This window comes from Brachyhypopomus gauderio, unplaced genomic scaffold (assembly GCF_052324685.1).
Source record: "Brachyhypopomus gauderio isolate BG-103 unplaced genomic scaffold, BGAUD_0.2 sc65, whole genome shotgun sequence".
NCBI classification, from domain to species: domain Eukaryota; kingdom Metazoa; phylum Chordata; class Actinopteri; order Gymnotiformes; family Hypopomidae; genus Brachyhypopomus; species Brachyhypopomus gauderio.
The window spans coordinates 556,271-583,520 of record NW_027506886.1 but is presented as its reverse complement, the minus strand read 5'-3'; the positions used below and the strand labels follow the sequence as shown (position 1 = coordinate 583,520).

The window sequence follows — 27,250 nt, the reverse complement described above, 5'->3', positions numbered from 1 at the left end:
TCTGCCCGCTTTTTCACGTATGAGCAACACTCATTGCTTTTATTGGTTTATATTTATAAAGTATAGGAGACGTTGAAAGAAAGTTAGAGGGAGGGATACACAGAGAAAGGTGGTTTCCATTAACTGCCAAGTCTATTACTCGAGGTCTTGCGGCACTGACCGGCACTTACGACAATTTGTAAGATTATCTCGTGAGGCGCAGGTTGCGCTTCGGGAGGAGGAAGAAACGGATTCGTTTGTCTTAGTGAGTAGTCCCGTTATCCGAGTTATCTAGCCGTCTGATCCAGCCGTGTTTAATTCCGGTTGCTGGTTTTTTCCACACACCCACGTCGGAATCTATCTCAGGAGACATTTTGGTTTATTTTTAAAATATAAAATCGTTTTAACTACTTTAAGAGCAGAACTGATTGCGGAGACGTTTTCGAGCGACCGCTTTGGCTCCGAGCAACTCTTCCCTCGCCGAGGTATTTGAAAACACGCTAAAGAAATACTCGAATAAATCATTTGAGAGAAAGCGAGGTCTCAACGCTGGCCGTTTGGGTTTCACCAAATGTGACATGTTATATATAAAATATGGTCATATCAGCCTTTGAACGTAATGACTTTGTCCTTTACGGAAAGCGGGTTCTGATTTACTGAACCGGACTTATTCCAATCTAGGACGTTGTGTGTCTTTTTTCTCAGTTCTCAGCTGGAAATTGTAATCTTATAAACGGTCTTTGGGCTTGACGTTACGATATTGTCATCTTGCAGTCTTTGAATCAGTGTGCTGGTTGAAATGCGATTAGTAAATATACTTTTTAAGGACCGTTAATTTCTCTTCTACGAGTAAATTGTGTGTTAAAGTAAACAAGAACCACAGCCATGTGCAAAGAACTGCACTGACAGAAAGTATTCTGACTCAACAATACTTAATATTTTACTGCCTTAATTGAATTTTACCTCATGTCAAATTTTAAGGGAATAACTCCTTCATTATTTGACACTGAAATGGGACATTTTGGTTAACAGGGTTTGTTTTTATTGACAGCTTCTAAGGCAACCTCACGCGCACCGCCCTGCCGCGCGTGCCCACTCTCCCTCTATAGAGGTGAGTGGCCGCCCACACTGATATTAACGACACGACCGAAGTTCACTGGCACGCCCACATCATTCGCAGCAATTCCGAGCTGAATAATGCCATTTTAAAGGGACTGGCTGATTTTAAAAATCTGTCTGTATTTTAAAAGCGTGTCTACTCTGTGATTGACAGCATCTCAAAGGAAGAGCGTGCTCTTAAAGCAGCCCCGCCAAATGCCAGTCTTTTGATTGTTAAAAGGTGTTCAAGTCTGTATATAGCTGCAAAGCACATTTTCTCACTGAGGTGGACAAAAGTGAAGACTACAATAGAAATAGACCGTTCCCTGGTTTTGGACTTTTGTCTTAAGTTGTTCAGCTGAGAAGTCTTACTTATGTGAAATCCACCCTTGCTGTAAAGTCATGCTGATTATTTTACTGGTCACATGCCCAGTTAGGAGTCTTTGCTGCTTAATTATCTCTTCTGCTGACTCTTGTTTTGCCGGGGTGGTCCGACGGCACCCCGGCGCGTTTGGCATTTTCCAGGCGACTCTGGTGTCGGAGCTGAACCGCTTCGAGGCGGAGCTGGACTCGGACATCCGTGGCCTGGAGAGGAAGCTTTCTCTGAAAGAACAGCAGCGGCAGCGTGGCAGGGGTGAGGTACTGACCCGCCCCCGTCCCGCCCTCCACACACCCCACAAACCCCTTCCCACACACACTGGCACCCCTGCTCTCCTACCCTACTGCCCCCACCAGGGGCGGACTGGGGAGAAAAAGTGGCCCGGGAGTTCCTGACAGACTGGCCCACTATATATATATATATATATATATGTGTGTGTGTGTGTGTGTGTGTGTGTGTGTGTGTGTGTGTGTGTGTGTGTGTGTGTGTGTGTGTGTGTATATACTGTATATGAATCTATGGCACGTAGTGTATATGTCAGCTTTTATTGTCATATGGACAATATTACTTCCAGCAATAATATGATTACAAAGCCACATAGTGGCATATCAAAATAACTAACAAACTTAACAACTTGACCCTGACAAAATACAGGGGAAAAACAACTGGAAAGCTACTGAAACCTACATTGTTCACTCAGTGAGTAAAACCTCTACAGCTTTTCTTTTTTCTCTCTCAGCTTTTCAGTGCCACCTTTACGTTTGGTAGTTTGTTTAGACCAGGGGTGCCCACACCTTTTCAGCTTCTTATAAGATGACCTAGTCAAAATGATCTACCTACAATAAAAACAAATGTATTTCTTCTATATTATAATTATATTATATTATTTAAGTTATTATTACTATTTAATAGTATTACTATTAATAATAGTATTGCTATTTAATAGTGTATTAAACCAATGACCCAATCAAGGTCCAGGACCCCTTATATTTTATACGACATCTTCACTTTTTTGATAGAAATGCCTTCTCTCTCGTTACATTCATCCATCTCTGATTAGTTTTTCGGGTTTGTTGTTCCTGCTGTCAGCGCTAATCTCGCGAGAACTGACACTCAGGCTACTGCAGGTTGACACTCTCGCGAGGCTAGCGACATAATTCCTTTTGGAGAGGCACTTGAATGCTTTAAAAAAATTTATATTATATCATAATGATTGTAACATGGTCAAGTCAAGTCAAATTTATTTATATAGCGCTTTTTACAACACATCACAAAGCAGCTTTACAATTGTATGGGTCCAGATCCCTAATGAGAGAAAGAGACGACAGTAGCGAGGAAAAACTCCCTATGATGGTGGGGATTAGGAAGAAACCTCGGGAGGACCAAGACTCAAAAGGGAATCCATCCTCCGTCCTCTGCCCGCTAGCAGAAGTCTGTATTTATAATCCAAATATAGTTCTATAGTTATAGTTCTAATTCCAGGCCAAGCAGTCACAGTCCCTTCAGTGCAGATGGTGAACCTCAGATAGGAGTTGGCATCAGCGCGTCCTCTGTGGCAATGGCACATCCAAACAAAATGAATAAGTTCATAAAATGTGTTTTTTATTATTATTAATATTATTGTGAAATGCCATAATATTATTTATAATCTCTCTAGGGCACAGGTTCGTTTACTACCCTTTCTGTAACGTACTAATCAGGCAGACAAGGATCCAAGTATGGATAATAGCCATCTTTATTGAAACAATGATCACAGAGCTATCAAACAGGTGAGGGTGACATCTAGTTGCAGGCTCCATTGAATCCCCTGTGGTTCTTTGGCCTAAAGAGAGAGAGGAGAAAAAGACAGGAGAAAATGATTATTATGAGTATTGATATGATATATGAATTTGAATTTGTTGCACATCCTTGGTTGTTTTTTATACGTGTAATGAGTGTATACGTATCCAGTAAGTGTTCTCTAATACTGTGTATTCACCCACTGTGGGATATGTATATGGGTAGACAAAACTGAGTTGTCATGTGGGAGGAGTAAACTTACATCACTCTGCAGGCACATTTTGAGGCAGACCAGTTCATCAGAACCAAACAGGGCAAGACCAGGCTGAGAGCAGATGCTGTTCCCACCATTTTTGTGCATCGCCCCGCACTCAGAAAGAGGAAGCCCCTGCACAATACGGAATGACAGAAAGAAGAAACAGTTAAAAGATGGTCATCTTGTAAGCAAGAGCCAATCCAGAAAGGTGAACAACTCCAGTAGCCAAGCTTCAAAATCCAGCAACCCCCAAACAGCTCCACATAATAGAATACAAGTCTAGTATGGTTACATATGATTACATATATCATACTGTACTATAACATTTTAGTATGTTGTATTCCTCTTTAGTCTTGTAAGATTCATTGATCAAAACTGCCACCCTAGTTTCAACTTACCTTGTGTTTTCTATATGTTCTCTATATGGTTCTGGTTCAGAGGGACTAGGCAGGGGACGAAGTCTAGGAGGAGAGCAGAGGTCGGTACACGGGGAAGGCAGTAAGACGCAGAGACCGCTCGGTCCGTGGCATGGCACCAATACTTCACAAGAAGAGTCAGGGGGAAGATTAAATAGTTGCGATGGGGAGCCACGATGAGCGGCAGGTGAACCGCATCTACACGGAGTGTGCGGTTCCTCACACTTTCATTTCAGCGCTTGAACCATTTTCGCCATATACTCTTCTTTCTCATCTCCTTCCCTTCGCCGGGGCAGGATGAGATTTCTGTTGTATTGGCGGAGCTTTTCTCTTGGTTCTGTTGGACGCTGCTCTCCTGGCTCCTGAAGAGCACATTGTTCTTTAAACTCTTCCACCATCGTACCAGCGTGCACTTCTCTTTTTTTGCAGGCGCTGTAACCACCATTTGCTCCATCTTCAGGCGGTATGAAGCCATCTCTCTGGTCAACTCTTCTAGCTCTCTCTTCCTTTCCTCCCTCATCCTGTTCCTTTCTTGCTCTGTTTCCAACTTCATCTTCTCCACCTCTTTCTGACATTCCGTCAGTCTCTTTCTCTCCGTCTCCAACTCTCGCTGCCTCACCATCTCCCTTTCTTCGAGCTCCCTCTTCATCATTTCACTCTCCTTCATCTTTTCCACATGTTTGTCCACCTTTTGCCTGAGGTTTTCTATCTCCCTCAGTCTCGCATTTTCAGTTATTTGGTGGAAGCGGATCTCCTGCCTGAGCCTGATCTTATCCAGATCTTCCCCCAGTGTGTAGTCAGCCGTCCTCATCTCCTTTAAACACTCCTCCATTTGCTTCCAGTCCTCTTCAATCTCCCTCTTTTCGTCCTGCAGGGTTTTACACTCCTCCTCTAGTTCCTTCTGTCTGGTCATCATTTCTTCACCCTCTCTTGTCCACTTCCTTTCTATCTCCTCATATTCACTGACCAACTGTCTGTTTTTTAATTTCTCCCTCTCGATTTGATCTGTGGCTTTCTTTATCGGGGACAATAAATCCTTAATCGTGTTGCACATGACGTCCTCTACACTTAGCATGTCACCCTTTCTTTGTTCCTGTCCACTTGTCAGATTTACACTTGCCATCTCTTTCTTTATCTTCTTTCTTATTCCACTGTCCACTACTGTATTAATATGTTCAGCTGTGATTTCTCCTCTCTCTCTACAAATATCACACTGGTGTCGACTGCCTTGACGTACGGCCTTATATACGTTCGGTTTTGTTGTGTTATGTTGTTACTATAGAAACGGAATTCTACTAATTAACAACATCATGTATTGTGACGTAATTTAGAATATTCAATTCACAACATCAAAGTAAAAAAAAAAAACATACCGCGGTTATTAGGGGGTGTCGCGAGACGGAACTCCGCGAGATTTTCTGAGGGGTAAAATACGGTAGTTTCCCGGCCAAAATGGGAGACTTGACAGGTACGGATTTGGGATTAAAAGAAGCAGCTTCTTTTTCTTCCTCAAAACAGAAAATCAGGCCAGCACTATTGACTACAGTTGAATTTAAAAACAAGGGTAAAATCAAACTATTAAAAATAAGTTTAAAGAATTTATTTCCAGATGTATGTCCAGAAGTGGTGGACGCGAGACTGGGAGAGTCTCTAGACCAGGGGTAATCAATAAAATCTTTCCGCGGTCCATTTTTGGCAGATAGCCCAGACCTTAGGTCCGGGTCCGCGGTGGCGAACGAAAGTTGTTGAGCGGGGGGAGGGGGGGGGGGGGTGGCGAACGTAACACTCGTCTGAAAATAAATTCTCCGGTTTAAAATAGTCTCCCGTTAAAAAATTTTTGGCATTTGGGTCCGTATCCAGTTAATCAGGAATGTGATTGGGTCCGGACAGGACGGCGTTCGGGTCCGGATCCGGACCGCGGTCCGCCATTTGGTGATACCTGCTGTAGACCCTTAGACTGCTCCATCTTTATGGCAATGTGGACAGGGAGATATAATGAATGTGGCATTAGTATGGACGAGGTTTTCCCAGTTCCTGACTACTTGTATTAATAAGTGACACAGCTGCTGTATGTTTTCGTAGTCCGGCCCGGATTTTCTGGGACAAGCTGTTTTTTTTTTCTGATCTCCGCTGCATACCGTCAGCCCGCATCAGCTGACCCAGTCCGCGGCCCGGTCCAACTCGTTCATGTGTTTACAGGCTCAGTCCGCGGCCGCGCAGGTTAGTCTGACTGGAGCGGGGGAGGTAATAACACCGTTAAACAGCAGCGTGACTACGGGCCGGGGCCGCAGTGCGCGGCAGTGGCTCCTCCACGGGCCGAGTTAAACCACCGGCGGCCCACTAACCCATCGGCCCACCGGGGAAATCCCCGGTAGTAACGTATGCCAGTCCGCCCCTGGCCCCCACCCCCCTCAACAACAACAACACCCTCGTTTTTTCAAGTCACAGCTCTTATAAACACTTTGACCTGTACCAGCAGACACAGCTGTGAATCCTGACCACTGCAGGCCATCTGCATGGAAGAAGAGATACTGTGAGAGAGAATGAGAGTGTGAGAGAGAGGGAGAGAGAGTGAGTGAGAGAGAGAGAGAGAGAGTGAGTGAGTGAGTGAGAGAGAGAGAGAGAGAGAGAGAGAGAGAGAGAGAGAGAGAGAGAGTGAGAGTAAAAGTGAAAGACTAACAAAGAAGAGGGAGGGTGAGAGGTTGAGGATTCTGAGGATGGAACAAATAGCATAGAAAAAGAATTATATTTGAGAAGAAATAAATCACTCAAGACTGAACCATCATATTTCTATATACAATTCCACTTCTTGCTTCATCAGCATTCAAGCAGTTGGACTTTTCCCCTGGTAACTGACAGCTGGACTTGTTGAGCATTTTACGTCCCTTCTCCTCTCTGCACATTACCAGATGGCCATAACCAGTAGCTCTCAGTCACTCGCTTGTCCTGAAGCAGTCTGCTCATGTCCGTCTCCAGCCTTGTTTATTTTACCCTTCTGTCATCATGTCTGCATTTCTGCTGTGGTTCAGAGATGTTGTGTGTAGATGCTCTTAACCGTTTAACAGAATACCACACCCTGCGCTCAACTCAGTGAGCGAAAGCTAGAGGGGATCAGTAGAAATAGATCATTTGCATAGTCATTCCTATTGGCTTTGATCCATAATTAAGCATATGGTCAGGTGAGCTGTTACTTTAAAGCTACAATGTACTAACACTGAATTAAATCTTAGACTTCCTGTGCTCATTGCAAAGGAGATTTTTCATCTCAAAGTCCCTCACCTGGCTAAATATAAAACATATAACCATATGATACATGTGTTTGATTATATATATTTATTTTAGCAATGAAAGGCTGAAGATGTGGACTGTAGGACTGATGAGGTGGTGTGCGGATTGACATTCACACAGCAGGGTTACGTTGCCTCATGCAAGGTGAATCTGTGGTTTGTAGGACCCAGGGGAGCAGTGCTGTATCCAGGGTGGGAGGGAGCGCCAGCACTCCTGCTTGCTTTCCACCACGCTGTTCCCAAAGACTCTGATTTCTTCTGTGTGTGTGTATGTGTGTGTGCGTCTGTGTCTGTATCTGTGTGTGTGTGTGTGTGTGTGTGTGTATGTATGTGTATAGGAAGTGAGGAGCTAATTAAGCTGGACTTATCACAGTCTTGTATTCACAGGGAGCCAGAAGCCACCCTCCAAGAGCCGGGACATCAGAGAAAGGACCTGATTACAGGTGTGTTCCTGCGTCTGTGTGTGTGTGTGTGTGTGTGTGTGTGTGTGTGTGCGCGCGCGTATGTGTATGTGTGTTTTGGTGAAGTGTCTATGGTAAATATCTTTGGCAAAATAGAATGTGGCAGTTGATGGTGTTGTTGAATTCAAAACAACACCAGTGATTTTCACATATGTAACACTTGAATCATATCAGTACATATTAAGGATCCTGTGTAAGATTCTGTAAAAGGGAATTGAACAGATTGTTGGTTGTTCGTGCTTATTGTCATAAGATTCAGTCTGTGTCCTGCCAAGATTGGTTAATTGTTGACTCTTTTTGTCTTGCAACCGAAATTCCAGAACCCCTGCTGTGATCTGTGTGTGTGTGTGTGTGTGTGTGTGTGTGTGTGTGTGTGTGTGTGTGTGTGTGTGTGTGTGTGTGTGTGTGTGTGTGTGTGTGTGTGTGCGTGTGTGTGTGTGTGTGGTCGGCTTAAGAATGCAAAAATGCTCTTTTACCATCCACTCAAATTTCTTTGCATCACTCCTTATGTAATAACATTCTCCTCACAGTGTCAGCCAGTGGGAATACGACGGTGTTTGTTAGCCTGTGCACGTCCATTTAAAAATGCACTTTCCCTTTGTGTGTGTGTGTGTGTGTGTGTGTGTTAGGGTGTGTATGTGCATGTGTACCACACCTACATGTTTGAGGTGAAACTGCAGCTAAAAGCATCCCTGAGCACAGCATGCCAGCCAGACCTGCTTGGCAACTTCTCCCAGAGCTGAGAAAGTTCACTTTCATAGGGCGCCCCTACAGCTTGGAGGGTGTCTGCCACATTTCTCCCCCTCTCTTTGACACATTCTCCCAACTCCTCAGACACTTCTGTTGCTGGGACATTTGCCCAAATGAGCTCAGGGCTCTTTTTTACCCTCTAAACCCTCCTACGTGTCTCTAATCTCCACCCTCAAGTCTCCATAAATGCTTCTGTTGACATGGATATGTGTGGTAGAGGTGAGAACGGTGGTGGGTTGCTAGTCTAGAACATTCTCTCAGGGAGAAGATGTGACAGAAACACTCTGGTCCACGTTTGATGGGACAGGTTGTGTAGGAACTCACCTGAAGGTGCCTTGCTGAGACTTGTTGACACATCTAAGTGTTGCTACTGTACAGAGTGTTGCTCTTTTGGAACGAATATTTTGTGGGAGCCTGAAAGTAATTGTACTTTGGAGCCCCAAAAATGTGCTTGTCCAACATCTTGCCCTTATATTATTGGAAAAGAGCAAACCAGATTTCAGATCAGCTGTTCTCACTGTTTCCTTACTGCATTTTCCATGTGATTTATTTATTATGCAATAATAAGCCTATTGTCCAAAACTAAAGTGGAGGTATGTAGGGATCAGTCTGGTGACTGAGATCATCTGTGTGCAACCTGGACTGTTGACTGCTCTTTTGCTTTTAAGGAAGTCTCTGTTTTTCATTTTCCCTTTTGTTTTTGGCCTTTTGTGTGCAAATCAGCAGACTAGGTCAAAGAAGGCCAGGCCTGCATGACGAATGTGGATGAAGAAGCTGTCTGCTTCGGAATGTGTGTGTGTGTGTGTGTGTGTGTGTGTGTGTGTGTGTGTGTGTGTGTGTGTGTGTGCGTTTGTGTGTGTGTGTGCATTGGTCTTTGTGAGTGTGCGTTTGTGTTTTCTGTCTGTCCAGATGAATTATGTTCTGCCCATATGTGCCATTAACCCTGCGTGTCCTTTGGGTGTTTTTTTTTTGTCCTCGTAGCCGTCTGACTGGAGAAGAACATCCTGGAACCAAAGGCTGGGGAGGTGCACCTCTCGGCCGACCCATAATCCCCTGCTCCAGCGTGCAGCAGGACCTAGTACACAGCATCCCACATGTTAATGGTAGGAGATGACCCTTGAACTCTGCTCTCTTAATTGCTCTCCTCTGCACTCTTTTCGTCTCCTCTGCTCTATTCTCCTCTCCTCCTCTCTCTCCTCTCTTCTCCTCTTTGTCATACTACATTGCACTTCACAGGTCATTGGAAAGTGACAGAATACTTGTTGTTGTGGCTCTGCAGTTCAGCATGCTTGATTTAAACCTACCCCATGACCTTTCACACCATTATAGTATTTTTCCATGTGATTCCTGAGACCGGCAGTGACCTTTTGTTTCTTTATTGTTTTCGACTTCCTCCACTCAGGGTGGTATTTGATTAACACCAACACAAACAGTCCTCTCATATGGGCAAAGTAAAGGACCCAGACATTTAATTTTTCTCCTCCATAGAAAGATGGGAATTGGTGTGAGGTAACGGTGAAAGTCTTGAATATAGATTTGCCTTATCCAGCTGTTTTCCTTGGAGATTAGTACAGAGAGACTGAGAGAAACAGAGAGTGAGACAGAGAGAGTGAAACAGAGAAAGTGAGACGGAGATAAAGGCTGACGTAGACAGAGGGAGTCAGCTACAGAGAGTAGACGGGTGCCACAGAAAACATCGTATGTTTTCTACTGAGCTGGAGACTGCTCAACTATTTGGCCACGTCTGTCTAACTCTAACAGAAATGAGCTCGGAAGGCAACCGAGAAGTTGCTTCATTCCTTGCTATTTAATATCCTTCCATGATCTGGCTTGTTTACTTGAGAGGATGCATGTGGATTCGTGATTTAGTGGGAACATACTAGACCGAGGGCTAGAACTGGGCATGCTGTGTGAGGGGGTTTGAGTAAGTAAAGAAGTGTGTTTAAATCTCTGTTGGAGAGTGTGTTAAGGGGGGGGTGACTTCAGGACTCACTGCTGTTTACTCAGTACTTCAGTGCGATTGATGTGGCCTGTCGTGATTTTTATGGGAAACCGACGTGCCGTTTATCGTGTCTTGCCACGTGCTTGTGTTTCGTTGACATGATCCTTCTCGTCCTCTTGCAGATAGACCAGCGAGTGCACACGCAGACATGGACTTCCCAAAGCGAGAGGAGAAGAAGGTAGAAGATCAGAATGGCCATTAAAACGTCCTCAGCAAACGAGTATGACCGTGGTGATTTTTTTTTTACATTTGTATGTTTGTTTTACAGATGAAAGCGGCAAGAGCCAAGTTCAATTTCCAAGCACAGTCACCCAAGTAAGTCTAAACCAAACCATGTCAAACGGAAGCTTCTGGGATTGCTCAGCAGCTGAAGAAAGGTTTCAGTCCTCAGAACTGCAGGCTCTCTACCTTCTCTAGCTGGTGACTGGACCAGTTATGCCTGTGGACTCTCCTATGCCTGTGGACATGACTACAGTCACCTTTGATGGACACACCTTGTAGGTTCTTTAGTCCATTGACCATGGGCATATTGGCTGGAGAGTATTGGGGGCAGCAAGGGCACTGATATAGGTATGAACCCGAGAAACACAGTGTGGTGTGTTGACCTTCACCAGCTCCACACCCACACACCTCACTAATGTGCCATACGTGTGCTGGGAATAGCCCACCACCCAAATCTAATATCCAGTATTAGGGCGGAACTGGGCAAACTTGGCAGCACGGTGGTTTGGTGGTTAGCACGTTTGCCTCTCAGCACTGGGGTCTTGGGTTCAAGTCCCTATCTGAGTGGAGTTTCTATGTTCTCCCTGTGTTTGCGTGGGTTTCCTCCGGGATCTCCGGTTTCCTCACACAGTCCAAAAACATGGAGGTTAGGTAAATTGGCAAAATTCTCCCTGAGTGTGTGTCTGTGTCTCTCTCTGTTCAATAAAAAAACAAGTTGTTGTCTGAATGTGTGTGCTTGTGTGCCCAGTGGTGGATGGTGCTCTGCCACTAGGGTCTGTCCTCTCTCTCCCCTTCCTGCACCCCATTCAGTCCCCCAGGGGGCTGTGGATCCCGGTAGAGAGTACGCTGTGCGCAATTGGCTGCCGCTTCTCACCGGTGTGTGACTGGTTGTCTGTGATGTAGCTGTGTTAACAATTGTAAAGCGCCTTGGGTATCCTGATAAGGCGCTATATAAATTGAAACATTAATTAATTAACTGGACGTCCCAAACAGACATGGTGGAGTCTGTAATGAAACACCTATAAAATGGATCTGTTAGGCATGTGTATGTAGTGTAGTGGCCACACTGGTGTATGTAACTGGCCAGTGAGTGTTAGTACAAGGTAGGTGTTTCTTTTAAGAAAAAAAAATGGCTGATGGCTCTGAATTAACAGAGGGACAAAATCTGCTAGTTGTACTTATACCAGGATGAACTTTCACTCAAAACTTGTGGCACATTAAGAGAACGTAGCACGATCCCAGCTGCCACTGTGAACATGCTGCACTTCTGGCAGAGATGATTATCTTTCTGTTCTCTAATTCAGAGGATTTGGGAGGTTCAACGTGAATGGATGGGGGAGGTGACACGGGCACCTTGCTCAGCTTACTGTATTCAGTAACTTTGGCATTGTTTGGTTGATTTCACAATGCGCCTCAGTCTGGAGGTCCGTACAGCTACCAGAGTTCTTCCTCCCGCCCCGTGTGCAACACGACCACGTTGCTGTTGGTGTAGCCGGTATCGGGTGGCACTGGTGGGGAGCAGGAGACTGTGGAGCTGTTGTAGTTCACTGTTGACGACCTTTGGGCTGTCAGGCTTCCTTGGACAGGCCCATAGGATCTGCCTTCAAGCCAAGGATGCTGTGTTTGACCCCTTATTTCTGTTCGTTTGCAATTCAAAACCGACATGAGCACTGGTCAGAAGAACAGACGTATTAGGAGCTGGGACTCTTGTGTAGTAAGCTTAACTAACACCTGTAGTCTCCTAATTACTTGGAAGAAGGTGATGATGAGGGTGAAGAAAAACTTCAGATTTTTAAAACTTTTAAAAATTTAAATTTTTTTTAAATAACGTATTTTATAAAATGAAACGTAACCTATGTTTGTTGCCTGCACTCGTGCCAGTTAAGGTTTTAACATTACATACATAATGACCTCTGACCTTCCCTCCACAGGGAGCTGACCCTGCAGAAGGGTGACGTAGTGTACATCCACCGTCAAGTCGATGCCAACTGGTACGAAGGAGAGCATCATGGGAGAGCGGGTATCTTTCCCACCAGCTACGTAGAGGTGCGTGAGAGCGTGCGTGCGTACTGAGGTGGCCTTTGTAGTTTGCTGAGTTAGAATGGCTTCTGCTCACCCTACACCCCCCCCCCCCCCCACCCCCAGATCATCCCCCCCACGGAGAAGCCCATCCCAATTAAGGAACCCACCATCCAGGTGCTGGAGCATGGCGAGGCCGTGGCCCTCTTCAGCTTCACCGCCGACCTGCCCGTGGAGCTGTCCTTCCGGAAGGTACTACACGCCACTCAGACAGCCGCCGTGATGCAGTCGAAACCCTGCCGCAGTGCTGCAGGGGTGTAGGAGATGTTGGGGCACTACAGAAGCAGCGATTTAGCTTTTATAGTGGCTAGATTTGGAGTCACCTGTTTGCGGCTTAGTAAAACTCTTTAGTTCATTGCAACCTCTTTATTTCATTTCCTTTTGTTTCTCTTTAACCACCCTACCACCGTCCCATGTTTTCAGGGGGAGGTGATCTCTATAACACGGCAGGTGGATGAACATTGGTTGGAAGGCCGGATCTCTGGCACCACCCGCAGCGGAATCTTCCCCATCAGCTACGTCCAGGTCAACAAAATGCCCCGCACTAAAATGGCAGACGACCTCCCCAGCTCCCCGTTGTCCCCGCTGTCCTCCGAGCCGCGCAGTCCCGGCCGGCCACTGCACCTGCCTATCTCCCCCTCCCCCCACAGCCCTCAGCCTTTGCTTTCGCCCCACAAACCCCGCGACCAATCACGCTCGTCCCTCTCGCCCTCACACCCCGCCCCCACAAAGCAACCGTCCACTCGCTTTGTGTACTCGCCTGGCCCCACCTCACCCACCATGCCGAGCGGCCCCTGGAGCGGACCACTGCAGCCTGTCACTCACGCCTCAATGGACAGGGGAGTGAGGTCACCTGTGTCACCGACCAATCATGTGCTGGCATCTCCCCAGGGCCCCGGACTGACAGCGAATTCATATCCAAGACCTTCGTACTCCACTCAGGTATCAAAATTATTCACTCCTGACTTACTTCATTCATGACTTCACTTTGACTTCACTTTAGCTTTAAGCCTCTAGGTCAGAGTAGCTTTAGAGACTCTGAAACAGGGACTTCACTGGGCACCCTAGCTTTAGCAAAAACGAACACCTTTGTTCCGTTCCCTGTCTGCGTTCTGTTTGAGATACGTTTGCAGTGGGTTTCAGTGGGCCTGTCTTTCTACGGGAAGATGTTTAATGTCAGACCTGCAATCTCTCTGTATAGGATGTGTAATGTCAGATCTGTAACGTCTCTGTATAGGATGTGTAATGTCAGATCTGTAACGTCTCTGTATAGGATGTGTAATGTCAGATCTGTAACGTCTCTGTATAGGATGTGTAATGTCAGATCTGTAACGTCTCTGTATAGGATGTGTAATGTCAGATCTGTAACGTATCTGTATAGGATGGGATCAAAGCACAAATGCCTCATTCTTACACATATGTAAAGACTCCACCATCATCAGTGTCTCCGGGCAACAGCAGCTCCACCATGATGCCACGGCAACCGTGAGTCTTTGAATTTTTTTTGCCGAACTCATCATAGCTATACTGAGTACACACACACACTCACACACACACACACACACACACAAACACACACACACACACACTCATATATACTGAGTACACACACACACACACACACACACACACACACACACACACACACACACACACACACACACACACACATATATATATATATATTCTGTTTACCTCTTTTTTTTACTCTGCCTGTTTTTATCTCTTTTCAGGTATAAGGCGGTGTACAACTACAAACCCCAGAACAGAGATGAGCTGGAGCTGCAGGAGGGAGATATTGTCCAGGTGATGGAGAAGTGTGACGACGGCTGGTTTGTAGGTAAGATATCACTGCCATAGTGATATGGCCCAAAGCACAAATCACTAGTGTGTTGAGTATTATTGACATATACTGTACTCAATATATATACTGCCCTCTAGAGGACATTGTGTGTCACTACAAACACATTGTTCATGTTTGAAATGTTGTCAGAGCAGAGGTGTCAATTCCAGGTTCAGAAAGTAAAAGTCCTCACCAGGATTTTGCTCAAGCTTGCTAGATTTTCTAATTAGTGCAATCCAGGTAAAATTAGTGGAATCAACACAATCCAGGAAGCCTGAGCAAAATCCTGGTGAGGACTTTTACTTTCTAAACCTGGAATTGACACCTCTGTGTCAGAGAGCTAGTGTGATTTTGCATTTTTAGATTGTGATCGGCTTTTGCATACGACTGACTTGTAAAGCCTCCATGTAAAGCTTTAACCTGTTTACTTGTTCATAGATTTCAAATTTCTGTTTATACAGGTACGTCTGAGAGGACGTGTGCTTTTGGGACTTTCCCTGGGAACTATGTGGCACCTGTCTGAATACCACTTACGAACGCTCAACTTTGTTTGCCAAGCATACGCACTGCTACTGCACCCCTACTCACTAATTTCCAAGAAGATCCATCCACACTGCACACACACACACACACACACACACACACACACACACACCAAACCACTTGCTCACTCTCTCTGCTCACCTTCCGTCACCACGTTTCTCATCTCCTGAAATACTTTGCATGTGCACTCATGTCACGTTTTTGAGCACGTGTGCGTGTGGTGTGGTTCCACAAACACTCCCTGGACGCACCGGCAATGGCAAAGACACTGTGTGTGGGATCGAGGGACGACCAACTCGGCAGCCATGGAATGTGACCCATATGAGCGGTGGCCTCTCGGACTGGGGAGCCCACCATTAAAGCCTAGCTCTGTCAAACCTCCCAGCTTTGCTCGTGAGGATCTTCATTAGCAAGCACGCGCTAGATCCACGGCACACTGAACAATGAGTGTATGGCGCGTTTCACTCTCTTATTCAAACATTACTTCCATCCTGCGTTTCAGATTTGTAACAGCCCGGCCATGTGACCACCCCACACCGGAGGACGTCATCACACTCGCCGGATGAAATCATTTTCAGACTGATTTTCAAAGTGATCATGAAGGTTTTTTTTTGTGTGTGTGTGTTTTTATAGGCATAGTTGAAATCCAGTTGTTATCAGCACATCTCCTATTGTTGCAAGCATGATTAATTTGATGTCTTCTAATGCAACGCTCACTTTGCCGCAATCTACACGCTTTAGAGTACCGGGTGTTCATGATGGATCCAGGAAGTGACACGTACACAGCAGACCTCAGTGTGCGGAATGTGCCATGAGTGCAGAACCGTACACTGTTGGGTCGTCCTGAAATGTGTAGGATGGGCAGTTAGGCAGAATGATAGTGGAGTCCAGGGGACTTGAGTACTTAAATAGCAAAACCAAACCAGCAGAAGTCTTCGACCAGCCTGCCTAAAGAGCAGTTAGTGACAGGGGTTCTCTGTAATTCTTCTTACCTTATTCGGTGCTACTATACGGCAGCTTAATCTGCCGTACGTGTCCTCTACAAGGACAAAATGAGCATGGGAGAATGAAGTGAAATTCTTTACCAAACTGAAAAGGAAGTGTTTTAATCACGTCGTGGCCGAGAGACAGTAAAACACGCAAAGCAAATAGACACATGTAATGTATGTTGCTTCTGCCAAATTATGTTATCTTATTGTGCCTGTCCATCAAATGTACTACACTGCAATTTCAAGCCTACGCCTTTAGAAACATTCCTTGCATTCAATGGCAGATGTCTTTAGAGAAAAATACATGTTCACTGTAATGGAGTCGTTTGCACTACGACATCTTACAATGAAATGGACAAGCTGGAATATGCAATGCTTATTATGTAGGGTTTGGACATTTCATTTAGGGCTTTTCTAACCGCAGAATTATTTCAGAACCTTTTTGTTTTTCCTTCTGAAAACTGAAATTGGTGTTGCCATGTTGTACAGATAAAAGTACAGTTATCCAACTGCAAAAAAAAATAATATATTTTTATTGACCACACATTGTATTTCGGTATCTATGGTACTCACACATTGATAATATTCAAATAAAAATATCTAGTTCTGAAAAACGACAGTGTTTTATTGTTTTTGTAGGGATGTCAGTACTTATTTCACCACAGTGGCAGCTACAGCGAAACGAAGGTGGGTTCCTAACACTGAATTCTCTTAAAGAACTGGTGCAGATATGTTTACATTTTTAAAATGTGTCTGTGAAACCCGCAAGAACCATCTGCTATAGAAATGTATAATGGCTGGTTTAAAATATCCGTTTATAGCTAAAGATCAGTTTACAAATATTATTCTGGCTGTTTAAAAAATGTAATGGTTTAAAAGGTATTTGCACCATGGGTATTCAAAAAAGGGTTAAACTGCTGCCTATTTTTTCAAAAATCATATCAATACAAGTCAAGGTAAGTCATATGAGTAATAAAGGAGTAATATATTTAACAGCGATGGGCCTGGCGTGTTTATGCCTCATTGTGTTCATGTTATGTCATGTCAATTAGAAAAAGGTGAATTCCCTCTTTGCAACTGTGTTCATGTCATGGCAAGTGGCTCGTCACCGTTAATGCATTAGTAACTGTGTGGAAATTTTCATAACACATGACTAAATGCCAAAACTCATTTCTGCAAAACTGTCATTTGTTTGAATCTACAGTTCATATATAGAGTAGATTAGAACATCTTCTAATATGCTACAGTGGCGTTTTCTTTTCTGTGGAAATAAAAGTTGATAAAACCATGCAACACAATAAAATACTGATCATTCAAACACCACTGGTCGTGCAAACTGAAATCACAGAAACATGTAAATTACTAAATTGATTCTAACGTGTTGAAATGTGAGATTATATGTACATATAATGTGTTAGTTCATGTAACCTTGGAAATTGTGACGTCGATTTATTATTTGTACTATAAATACCTTCAAGAAATATACAAGATTTATAGAGCGTCAACTCTTGAGGGCAAGTGAAAATAACTCACTCAACGTCCCAGATTCTTGTCAGATCTATGAACCTCAGAAACTGCGATATGACGCAGTACCTTCGCCTAACTGCAGGTGGCGCACAGTGGGCACGGATCCCCCATCAAATGAAATGTCTGTAAAATGAATATTTCACGTTTGCCCCTCCCACACGACACGCCCCCTGTGCCACCTCGCCTGCCCATCCTCTAGGTTTATTTTGATTGCTACACGTGGCATGTGAAACAGGGAGCGTAGGTAGACGCTGCTATATTAACGTGAGCCCACAGTGTAAACATCTAAAGGAAAACCCCCCTCACGTTTTGAAGCTTGGTGGCGTGGAATTCTGGTCACATGGACCGCACTAAATAAAGGTTAAATACCGCAAGAATCCGTGGCAGGTTTGCGTTAGTAAAAGTAGAAAGCCAGGGAAGGACTCTTAGGAAGAATTTTTATTATCTTTCTGTCGGCAGGCGACCTCACTGTGTTCTTTGCCCTTCAGTATTTTTGACGCAAGTTGCGGAATCACAGGTGTCAACTTTTACGCGTGATTGCCTCAACCTGTTCATAGCTGTTTTACCTTGGTAAGTGAAACGTTTTATTTTACTAATAGTTCACCGTTCTATTTAAACTACTATAGCGAAGTATACTCCTTTTCGAAAATAAAAACTTGTGACTTAAGGTTTTTTTCGTTTGAAGAAAGTCGAGTTGAGTGTTATTTTACCTGAACATGTTTTCATCTGTTATTAGTCTGTTCGGTATCTAACTTGAAGTCTGTTCGTCTGGTTTCGGTCATGTCAGTTTTCTAAAAAGAAACTGATTAGCATAATTAAACTCCGAGTAAACGGTGATAGTTTCAGTATGGTCCTTGACACGATAACATGAAACGTACAGCATATTTCCGCGAGGGAAGAATGAAATATTTTATGGTCAGCGACTCTGAATAAATTCTGATGAACACAGTTGTCACGTGCAAAAGGTGCTGCAGCATTTTTCTCTTGTACTGAGCTAGAACCAGTTTTCAACATCCCTGACAAGAGACCCAGAGCAAGCTTTTTAAAGTACTCGATTTACTGTTGCCAGTCTTCCTGGAACTCTCCCCCAAAAGAGCATCTTTTATGACCGGTGAAATGCTCAAGTTATAAAACCCAATAAACAAAAATATGACCACAATATGACCACCTGTCGCAGACGCACAGTAATTCACCGGTGCAGTTGCTCATTGGAGCTTCAAAATAGTTTGTACTGTAGTTTTGTTGCTGACATAGTTCAAAAGTGTGTTGATGACTATGCAGTACTTTTCAAATGGCTGTGAAAAAGCCCGGTTTGCGCGCACCCCCATAGACTAGTGTGGCTCCTTACTGTGGCCCCAACACACACACACTCTCTCTCTCTCTCTCTCTCTCTCTCTCTCTCTCTCTCTCTCTCTCTCTCTCTCTCTCTCTCTCTCTCTCTCTCTCTCTCTTGCGCTCTCTGCACACTCGCTCATTGCCACACATCAAACCATCACCCACCCTGTGAGTGCGAGTGAACACACGCTTGTCCGGATGGGTGCAGAGTGCTGAGTGGACATGACAGACAGGACTCGGAGACATAAACACTCATTGTACAGCTTTATAATTATAGCCCCTGCTGAAAGCAAAACCGCTCAAGTGTGTTGCTGTGCCTTAGAAGTTAGATTGCTGGAAAAAAGTGTCTATTTCTTAACAGCTAACTCCTGAAAAGTGTAAGTTAATCACAGATTTTTCCAGCACGTCGAGTAGAATAGAATTGTTTAAGGTTGTGTACAGGTGTGCAGGAGTGTAACCTAGTCTGGTGTTTTGTAGGGCATTTTGGCCGTGTTTTGTCTACACAAGGGCGTCCCCAGGACATCGAGGGGCTGCACACACTCGGAGCACATGCTGATTTGCCTCTTTGACAGGAAGCCGCACGGTGATATGATCTGGTGTCGGCGAGTGGATGATGAAAGATGCATTGTGTACCCGGCACCGCGCTTTTGTCCCGTCCTCTGCCGTGCGATTTTTGTCCCGTCCTCTGGATCGTTGCCGTCCTGCGATCAAGCTCCAGATGACTAACACTGGCTGCTTGGCCTTGTTCTCTGTCTTGTTCTGAAATGACTGGTTAGGATGTTTAAAGTCCCCACCACAGTGTGTGTGTGTGTGTGTGTGCGCGCTTGCGTAAGTGCCTGTTAGGATGCAGTATGCCTGATGTACCCCATTTCTTAATCACAGTTCCTCTTTAAGTTGGACTCTGTCTGTATGAAACTGCACAATAGCATGGAGCTTTTTCCGTGTGTGTGTGTGTGTGTGTGTGTGTGTGTGTGTGTGTGTGTGTCTGAGGGTCTGAACACTGTAACTGAATTATAATGTCCCCCTGTCTACATCTTCACTCCGGTCTCTCACCCTTCACTGAGATGCTTGTTTCATGGTTGCCTCTGCAGTGATTGAGGCGTGTGTGTGCATGGTTATGTTTTAAACCCCTATGTTCTCTAGGTGTGTTTGAATTGCATTTGCTCAGTCCCAAATTCTCCAGGCCGTCTTTCCTGCCTATGCAGATGGGCGCGAAAAAGGTTTGGTGGAGTGGGTTCGTTTGCTCAGGGGAGAGGCAAGCTGTGCAGAGCTAGTCGGCATTTGCCGCGTGCCCTGAACGCACACACGCGCTCGCTCAGCCCCAGATACGAGGGCCGCGGGAGGAGGACGTGGTGAGGGTTGCCCCATACCGTAGCCTTCTCCGAGATCTCACTGGTGGTCTGCACAGGGGTGCAGTCCGTCCTCTGTTCTCTTGCTCTTATTCCAAGGTCATCAGTTGTATATGACCTGGTCCTTGGTTGTGAGTATCTGTAAAAAATCTTCAAAAAAGATTTTGAATTTGAAATTGCTGCAAATTTTGCTTTCCTATCCATTTCTCTGAATGTCCTTGTCAAAGAACATACAAGAGCATGTCAGTTCAGCGTTCTCGTTCCTGAGTCAGTCTCATAACAATTTACGTTTGGTTTCTACGGCAACGGAACAAACACATTTTTGACAGCTGAGGAGTCGGCCACATTACGCAAAAACCACATCAAGTGATGCATGTTAATGCCAAACACTCCTCAGTTTCAATCGTTTGTGGAATTCGGTGTTTAATGATTCATTTAGTGCGAATCAAAACTCGCACCAGCCTTTCCCCACACTAAGGTCACTCTTTTGTTTCACTGTCTTGCTCTCCTGCCAACACCCTTTTTCTTTGTCTTCTCATCCTCTTTGTTATGCAAGGCCCTTAACGGTAATAGAGAAGGAGCTGTTGCCATGGGGTTACCATGGCAGTCCTGTGGCATTACCACGATATGTTCTCTCCTCGTGGGGTGTGTATGGAGCAGGTACGCTTTGCCTGCAGCCATCCTTTCGGGGAGTGGATGTGCTGGAGGCTGAGCCAGCGTGGGCGGGGCTGAAATGCCAACATGGCCGCCGGCCTGCTCTGCAGCCGCTGTCGTTAAAGGCAGAGGAGCCGAACTGTTATTTGGGTTTGTGCTGCAACCGTGTTCGTGACGTCTGAAGGTCTTTGTGGCATCGCCGTATTACAGAAGTGGAAATATCGTGTAATTGGGCCCTGCGGTCTGGTCTTCGTTCACTGCAGCTTCATACCTGAAGCAGGGGCTCGTGGATTTCATGCAGGACACTGTTTTGGATGCTTCCACAGCTGTCCTCCCAACATGTCAACGTAAGGTTAGGAGGACTTCATGGTACCACAAAAGATTAAGAAAGGGAAGGAAGAAATCCTTTAACTCCCTGTGTGAGTGGCTTGGATCATTTTGTGTCATGGTGCCCAGCTCCGGTCTGAGATCTACTGCCTGGCGGAGTTTCCAGCACATCTGGCTTCAATACTCAGGTGCTACTGAAGGTCCTGATGAAGGAGAACAGGTGTGTCCCATTACAACAGAACCCTCCGCACTGCAGGGGGGTGGGGGTGAGACTGGGCTTTTGCATGCACCTCTGGTATGTACATGTATTGAGCCCAGTTTATTCTGAGGAGATCTATTTTTTTCCCCATTCTTTAGGTTGGCCCCAGTTCATCTTTATGATTCCAGCATGCCCTCTCATTTTTTAAGGCCTGCACAGTATGCAGACTATAAACATGCTGCATAAGTTAGGAGACATATGACTGCCACCTTTTGAAGGGCTGTGATTCATCTGGACGATAAAGGTCGATTGTAACTAAGAATAGACGCGCTGCTAAAACGAACATAAGTGTGGGCTCTTTCTGCAGCGAGCATAGTTCAGATCTTCAGCGCTGCAGTAAGGATTATCAACCGACGCGCTCTGTCGTGAAACCCCATCTGGTGATGTGTGGAAGATGGATGCGGTCCGTGCCAGATTGGCACACCGCTGTCCTCGTGTTTCTGGCAGAGACCGGCTCGATCGTGTGTCTGCTTGGCATTCGACTGCAGTTCTGATTCTTTGGATTGCTGTTTTTCTCGAGGCATCTTCCTGGCTCATCCAGGGAAAGCCAGTCTCCGGTCACACATTCTCGGCGACCGCAAGGCAGCACTGTGGCACCTAACTGTAGGCGACGAGTTTGTAATTCACTCTGTGATTGGACCATGAGAAACTCTTGTAATTAACTTGTAGGCAATAAACCCATGAAAACCCTTCAAAGATGCAAAAGGAAGTGAAACAAGGGGGGAAAGTGACAAGGCAAACACCAAACATAACGTTTTCACCAAACCAGCAACCATTTCACAGTTACTGGAGGGCCCTTGTGCGTGTATGTTTTCCATACCCATCTGCAATTGCGATCATGTCTCTCACTCCTGTGCTGCGGTGTGTTTTGCTGCCCTGGAACCCTCATTACAACACAGACAGCCTCTGGGAAGTGAATTACCATGAGCAAGTTTTATTTTTACAATGTAACATCCCTTTTTTACCCAGACTGAATGTCCTTTGACACCCCATAATAAACTGTCATAATGTCCTGACAACCCTATAAACACCCCTTAGGGTATACCCGTGCACATAGATCTAGGCATGTAAACTAATCTGACTGTATTTGCCTCAGCTAATTTTCTCAGACTTGTTTTAGCAAGTTGCAAAGTTATTTGTTTTCTCTTTGAAGAACTTCAGTGCTTCACCTTTTGTGTTGCACTGTTGCATTGCAAGGAGTTTCACTGTTTGAGTAGGCAAAGTGCTAGAAATGCTAACATTCTCAATGAAGACTCTCTCCATAAAAGCAAAGGTTCATTTCAGAACATCTGAACATTCTAAACCTGCTTGCTTTGCACATACAGTTCCGCCACTTTCTCTGTCATTCTCCCTTTCTTCTCATTGTTTACTGTAAGGCCAGTCAAGTTCACCCACCAAGATTAGAGAAGGAAGAGATCAGCTAATTCTTGTTTGTGATCCCAGACGTTTTTAGTCACCAGTATGTCATAGGCACTCCCTAACTTTCGTCAACAGACTGAACGTGAGATGTGGGGAGAAGGTGAGAATCCCAGGATTTTTGCGCATGACCGTCAGGCTGCTAAACTGTCGTGTGGGTTGTTTAACGAACCTACTTTGGGAGTGTTTTTGAGCAAATCGGAGTGTTCCGCATGAGTCGCACCGCAGGGGCCGCTGAAGGCCGACGCCGTGTTGGATTTCGCTTCTTCTTCACCTTTTCCCACTGAACTCGAGTCCACCCGCAGTTTAGCGTGAACGGTACTGCATCCTACCAACAGCAGCAAGAGTCTTCCGCTCTTTTGCATGACCTCAGACTAAATTATCAAGCCACATAGGGTCTTTGGCTCCTCAAGTTCTGGTTTGTTTAGTCTTCCAAGCACTGGTGGTCACCAATCTCTTAATTACTCCATGGGGCTTCATTAAAGCCTGCCAGATTCTTTCGGAGTGAACCAGAGTGCTTCTGTCTTAGATTATGGCCCTTTCAGATGTTGTCTGGAAGCTGGATCTCTCTGATAGTTTTGACTCACGTTTCCACGACTGGCACGCACAGTCCTCCACTGCTGACTCACTTCTCGTCCATGCCACCCCTTCGTCAAGGCTGGCCTCTTTTAACCTTTGAACCCGCAGTAATAACCGCTAATGACGCGCAACCAGCAGTCGACTCGACACCGAAGCATTTCGGCCGAGGCGTAGCGAGGTAGCGCACTTTGCCGGGGCGTTGTCCACATTTTATTTTAAGCGCACGCTAAAGGTGGTTGCAGATCCACCCTTCTATAAACATGCGAGGTATGTGTCCTCGCTGCCAGCTTTCCCCAAGGTGAGGTCCAGAGGGAGAGGTGAGAAACGTGAACATCGCGCGCATAGTTTGACCAGCCTGAACCCGTATCTCCAGTCACGGCAAAAACATTACATTCATTTGGGATATGGCGCGTTACCTGCAAGTTAATCATCTGACGGAATTCTAGGTTGATTGTTTTAACAATGTCACTGCTGCGTTTATTAAGTAACTATGCATCAAGGCCTTGAAATTGATCTTTTGTTTACATCTCTGATCTAGTAAACAAACCTTTCCTAACCAGTCCTTGCATTCTTGTTTTGATGAGTCACAGTACACACAGGCCTTAAACACATGTTATTTGGTTACACTTTGGCCTGTTTTCCATATGCAGTGCTCCTTGAGATCCCTCTCTCTCACCCTCAAGTCACCGAAGCGCAACAGAACCCAAACAGCTGGACTTCAAACAAAAACAGAAGCCTAAACATGGAACATGTCTAGCTTCCACTACACCGTTCATTTATTTGTGCGGTGAAAATACTTTCACTCTCCGAGTCCGCATGGTGGTTTATATCTTCTTCTATTCATCTCTCCCCTCCTCTCTGTGTTGATGTAACTCCAAATACAATAGTCAAACACTGAGGCATTCAGAACAGACTACATGCAGGTTTTTCCCACTGTGGGAGAGACACTGGTATTGCCTTCATAGCACCAACCCTGGACTTTAATGTCTTCAGTACGACTGGGACGACTGCACTGGGTTTCAGTTGAAAGAGACTTTCCCATCATAACATGAGAGCATGTAAGAGTGAAATGGTACTTTCTGCCTTGTTTGAGTCCAACTAGGACGTTTGTTCTAATTGAGGTCACATGAAATATGGATGGCTCCTTCCTTGGTGATTAAGCCGAGCCAAGCAACAATGTGGACCAACCAGAGCCTCTCGAGACCACAGCAATTAAAAAGCCCAAACGAGGGGAGGGCTCGTTAAAACATTAATTGTTTGTGAGTCATAATGACCTGAGGGGTGGGGTTGACCAGAACGCTAGTGGAATGTGGCAACGACGCGGTCGCACCGGGTAGTACAGCCCATGGTGCATGAGTGCGTGTAGATGTGTTTTCACGTGTGTTGTACTGCTTCTCCGATCCAATCAGGAGGTCTTTCATGGGCTTTTTCTCCGTTTCACTCCTTTCTTTATACTTTTTTTTTTTCATCCTGAAATGAATATGCGACAGCACCACACAAAGAAGGACTTGATGCGCATGTGTGTCCAAATTCCTCCAATACCTCCTTTTAGTTGAGCTCACTAATGAACCTGTTAAGCATCATTTTTATTAGAGTATTTGAGTTGTATGGTGAACTGCCATTGTCGCAAATGACAATAATTATAGTAGTTCTGTCATCTCCACATATTATTTGTTCATGCATTAGATCCAGACTGTCAAGTATTAGAGGTTTTTAAAAGCTTTTATTAAGAATAACCGAACATTTGAGCCTTCAGCAATAGGGCTTTACTTGTATTACAGGGGGAGTCAATTTGCTTCAATCATGCTGTCAGCAGATTTCTATTCCTCCACAGTGTAAACTTCTCTACACAGCCCCAGGTGTGTTCCAACTGAACTGCCATAGTGTTCTCTGAGTCAGTAAACATTGTGCAACTTTGTATATACCTGTTTGCCGCTAAAAGCTAGTTTTCCCATCGTTTCAGAGGAAGGAAACTCCCAAGATGGCGATAAAGTTCAAAATGTGACCCAGTCTTTTCAACAGTCACTAATGAAATAAAGTCTTTTCAAATAAACACTCCCCTCATGCCAAGAGACGCATGCTGACTGGTATCGCGGTGTTCGCCCACTGATTTTGCTTACTGTGCTGCTGTTTTCGTCCTGGATGAGAGGTCACTGAAAGGGCAGGTCCACCACTTTTGGCTCCACCCTGGGATTTGTGTGGGAATTTTGGTTTCGCCCCTCCTGCCGGCCCCCACCTCCAGAGCCTCACCAAACCAGCTTTGGCGTAGACGCTTGTGATCAGCAGTTTACTTGAACAAGAATGTGACAATTTGTGCAATGTCTTTTGAAGTCAATCAACTCGGTGTGCACTGGAGATAAGGTAACTTAATCTAGGAAGTGTTTCTTTACTTATCAGGATTGCATAGTACATACCAGCTAAGGTTTTACCTGGAGCAGGCGTGACAGATGGATTGACAGGGAGAATCGGGGCTACTTACAAAGATCGTGGGCAAAAAACGGCTATCGAAAGCCATTTCGAGGAATTATTCACAACCGACCTTGTTAAATTCCGTATTCGAGGAATTTTGTTCGATCCACAAATGAGATTTAGAGCTTGAATCAGTTATGGATTGGCTGAGTCTAGGGGCCATCGGCTAAGTCGCTTATCAGCAGGGCTTGACCCCAGAGGCCTGCTCGTCTGCTTTTCTGTAGCATCCCTGTCTGGGCACGCTATCGCCGTTAGCGACGCACTTCATCAGCAGAGCGGCTGTCAGCACTGACTGCTCAGGTCATCTCCCCCTGAGAATTCTGCCATGGTGGAAATATTCCCACATATCCAAGCCTCAGTAGCAAGCCGCCGGTGTCACGGAGGAGTCTGAAACTCCTTATATTTCAAGTCAAAACAGCTGGTGACTGTTTAAAAGAAGAAAAAAAGCCCAAAACATCTGTTCTCATAGCTGAATTGAACATCCTGGCTATAGCATATTTAATGTTCACCACTGAGCTGCAGCCTACTGGCAACTCAATGTCTTTAAAATTACATGATCTTCTGCAAATCTCAGCTCTATTGAGTTTAATATGCAAATAGGTATGCCTGTACGCTGTATATTAAATTGTAATTTAGTATAAATTAAAATTGTAGTTTACAAATCATAGTTTAAACTAAATCTTTTTGGATTTATTAGGGTTAGGATAGATTTTCCTTTGTCTATACTACACTATCGTGTTTTTTTTAGGGGGGGGCAGCGGTGAGTTTATTCTGGATTTCACTATATTTTGCTTTCGCTACAAATGCTTTTGGGTGCATTGCGGTAGCAGTGTTGGACACCCAGAGTGTGAGTGATGCAGAAAAGGAGAAGCACATGACATGGTGGCGTGTTTTAGAACGACGCGGGCTTAGCTCAAATCCAACTGTGAGGGTTTTTGGAGTTGGCACTCGTGCTCTTTGAACAAGGTTTCAGTTAAATGATTTTTAGCTTTGTCGTTGATGCCAGCTGAAATGTAAGCGAAATAGACATCGACAGCATCCATCTTGGAGTCGGTGTTTGAGCAGTGGGTGTTTGATTTGAGTAATGAGCTGGAGTTTAAACTGTGGTCAACTTTGAGTCTCGGCCCACGGTCCGTAGTGTGGGTACCTGTAACGTGTAAGGCTATACAAACATAGAAATCACTGTTTGTTTGCTGTCTAGGTCAATTTAGCATTTATGAATCTATTCAAATGTATACAGTAGCATGTTCCA

At 45.0% G+C, this 27,250-nt stretch overlaps 3 protein-coding genes across 9 annotated transcripts in view; 2 read left to right on the top strand and 1 right to left on the bottom strand.

The window, feature by feature from the left end:
* Positions 1-16,017, top strand: part of sorbs3 (sorbin and SH3 domain containing 3) — a 38,164-nt gene extending 22,147 nt beyond the window's left edge. For 4 of the 6 annotated variants that reach the window (XM_076989074.1, XM_076989071.1, XM_076989072.1 and 1 more), the window contains exons 10-21: positions 1,031-1,090; positions 1,603-1,716; positions 7,582-7,637; positions 9,387-9,508; positions 10,530-10,585; positions 10,676-10,722; positions 12,561-12,675; positions 12,775-12,900; positions 13,132-13,650; positions 14,090-14,193; positions 14,442-14,548; positions 15,013-16,017. In XM_076989074.1, the coding sequence (XP_076845189.1) occupies positions 1,031-1,090; positions 1,603-1,716; positions 7,582-7,637; positions 9,387-9,508; positions 10,530-10,585; positions 10,676-10,722; positions 12,561-12,675; positions 12,775-12,900; positions 13,132-13,650; positions 14,090-14,193; positions 14,442-14,548; positions 15,013-15,074 (1,488 nt within the window). In that variant the 3' untranslated portion in view covers positions 15,075-16,017. The remainder of the gene's footprint in view (positions 1-1,030; positions 1,091-1,602; positions 1,717-7,581; positions 7,638-9,386; positions 9,509-10,529; positions 10,586-10,675; positions 10,723-12,560; positions 12,676-12,774; positions 12,901-13,131; positions 13,651-14,089; positions 14,194-14,441; positions 14,549-15,012) is intronic. The other 2 variants (XM_076989076.1, XM_076989075.1) reach the window with 2 other exon arrangements.
* Positions 3,087-5,125, bottom strand: LOC143490369 (uncharacterized). Of its 2 annotated transcripts, XM_076989079.1 has the most exons (3): positions 3,890-5,125; positions 3,498-3,623; positions 3,088-3,278 (listed from the first exon to the last, which is right to left on the bottom strand). In XM_076989079.1, the coding sequence occupies exon 1, from the start codon at positions 5,028-5,030 to the stop codon at positions 4,140-4,142; it is 891 nt and encodes a 296-aa protein (XP_076845194.1). In that variant the 5' UTR covers positions 5,031-5,125; the 3' UTR covers positions 3,088-3,278; positions 3,498-3,623; positions 3,890-4,139. The 2 variants fall into 2 exon arrangements, with proteins under 2 accessions (XP_076845193.1, XP_076845194.1); XM_076989078.1 differs by having other exon boundaries at positions 3,087-3,623.
* A 1,806-nt stretch (positions 16,018-17,823) lies between the features above and the next one.
* pdlim2 (PDZ and LIM domain 2 (mystique)) overlaps positions 17,824-27,250 on the top strand; it is a 41,848-nt gene continuing 32,421 nt past the window's right edge. The window contains exon 1 of the mRNA XM_076988986.1: positions 17,824-18,180. The gene's annotated coding sequence lies outside the window, so the exon portion shown is untranslated. The remainder of the gene's footprint in view (positions 18,181-27,250) is intronic.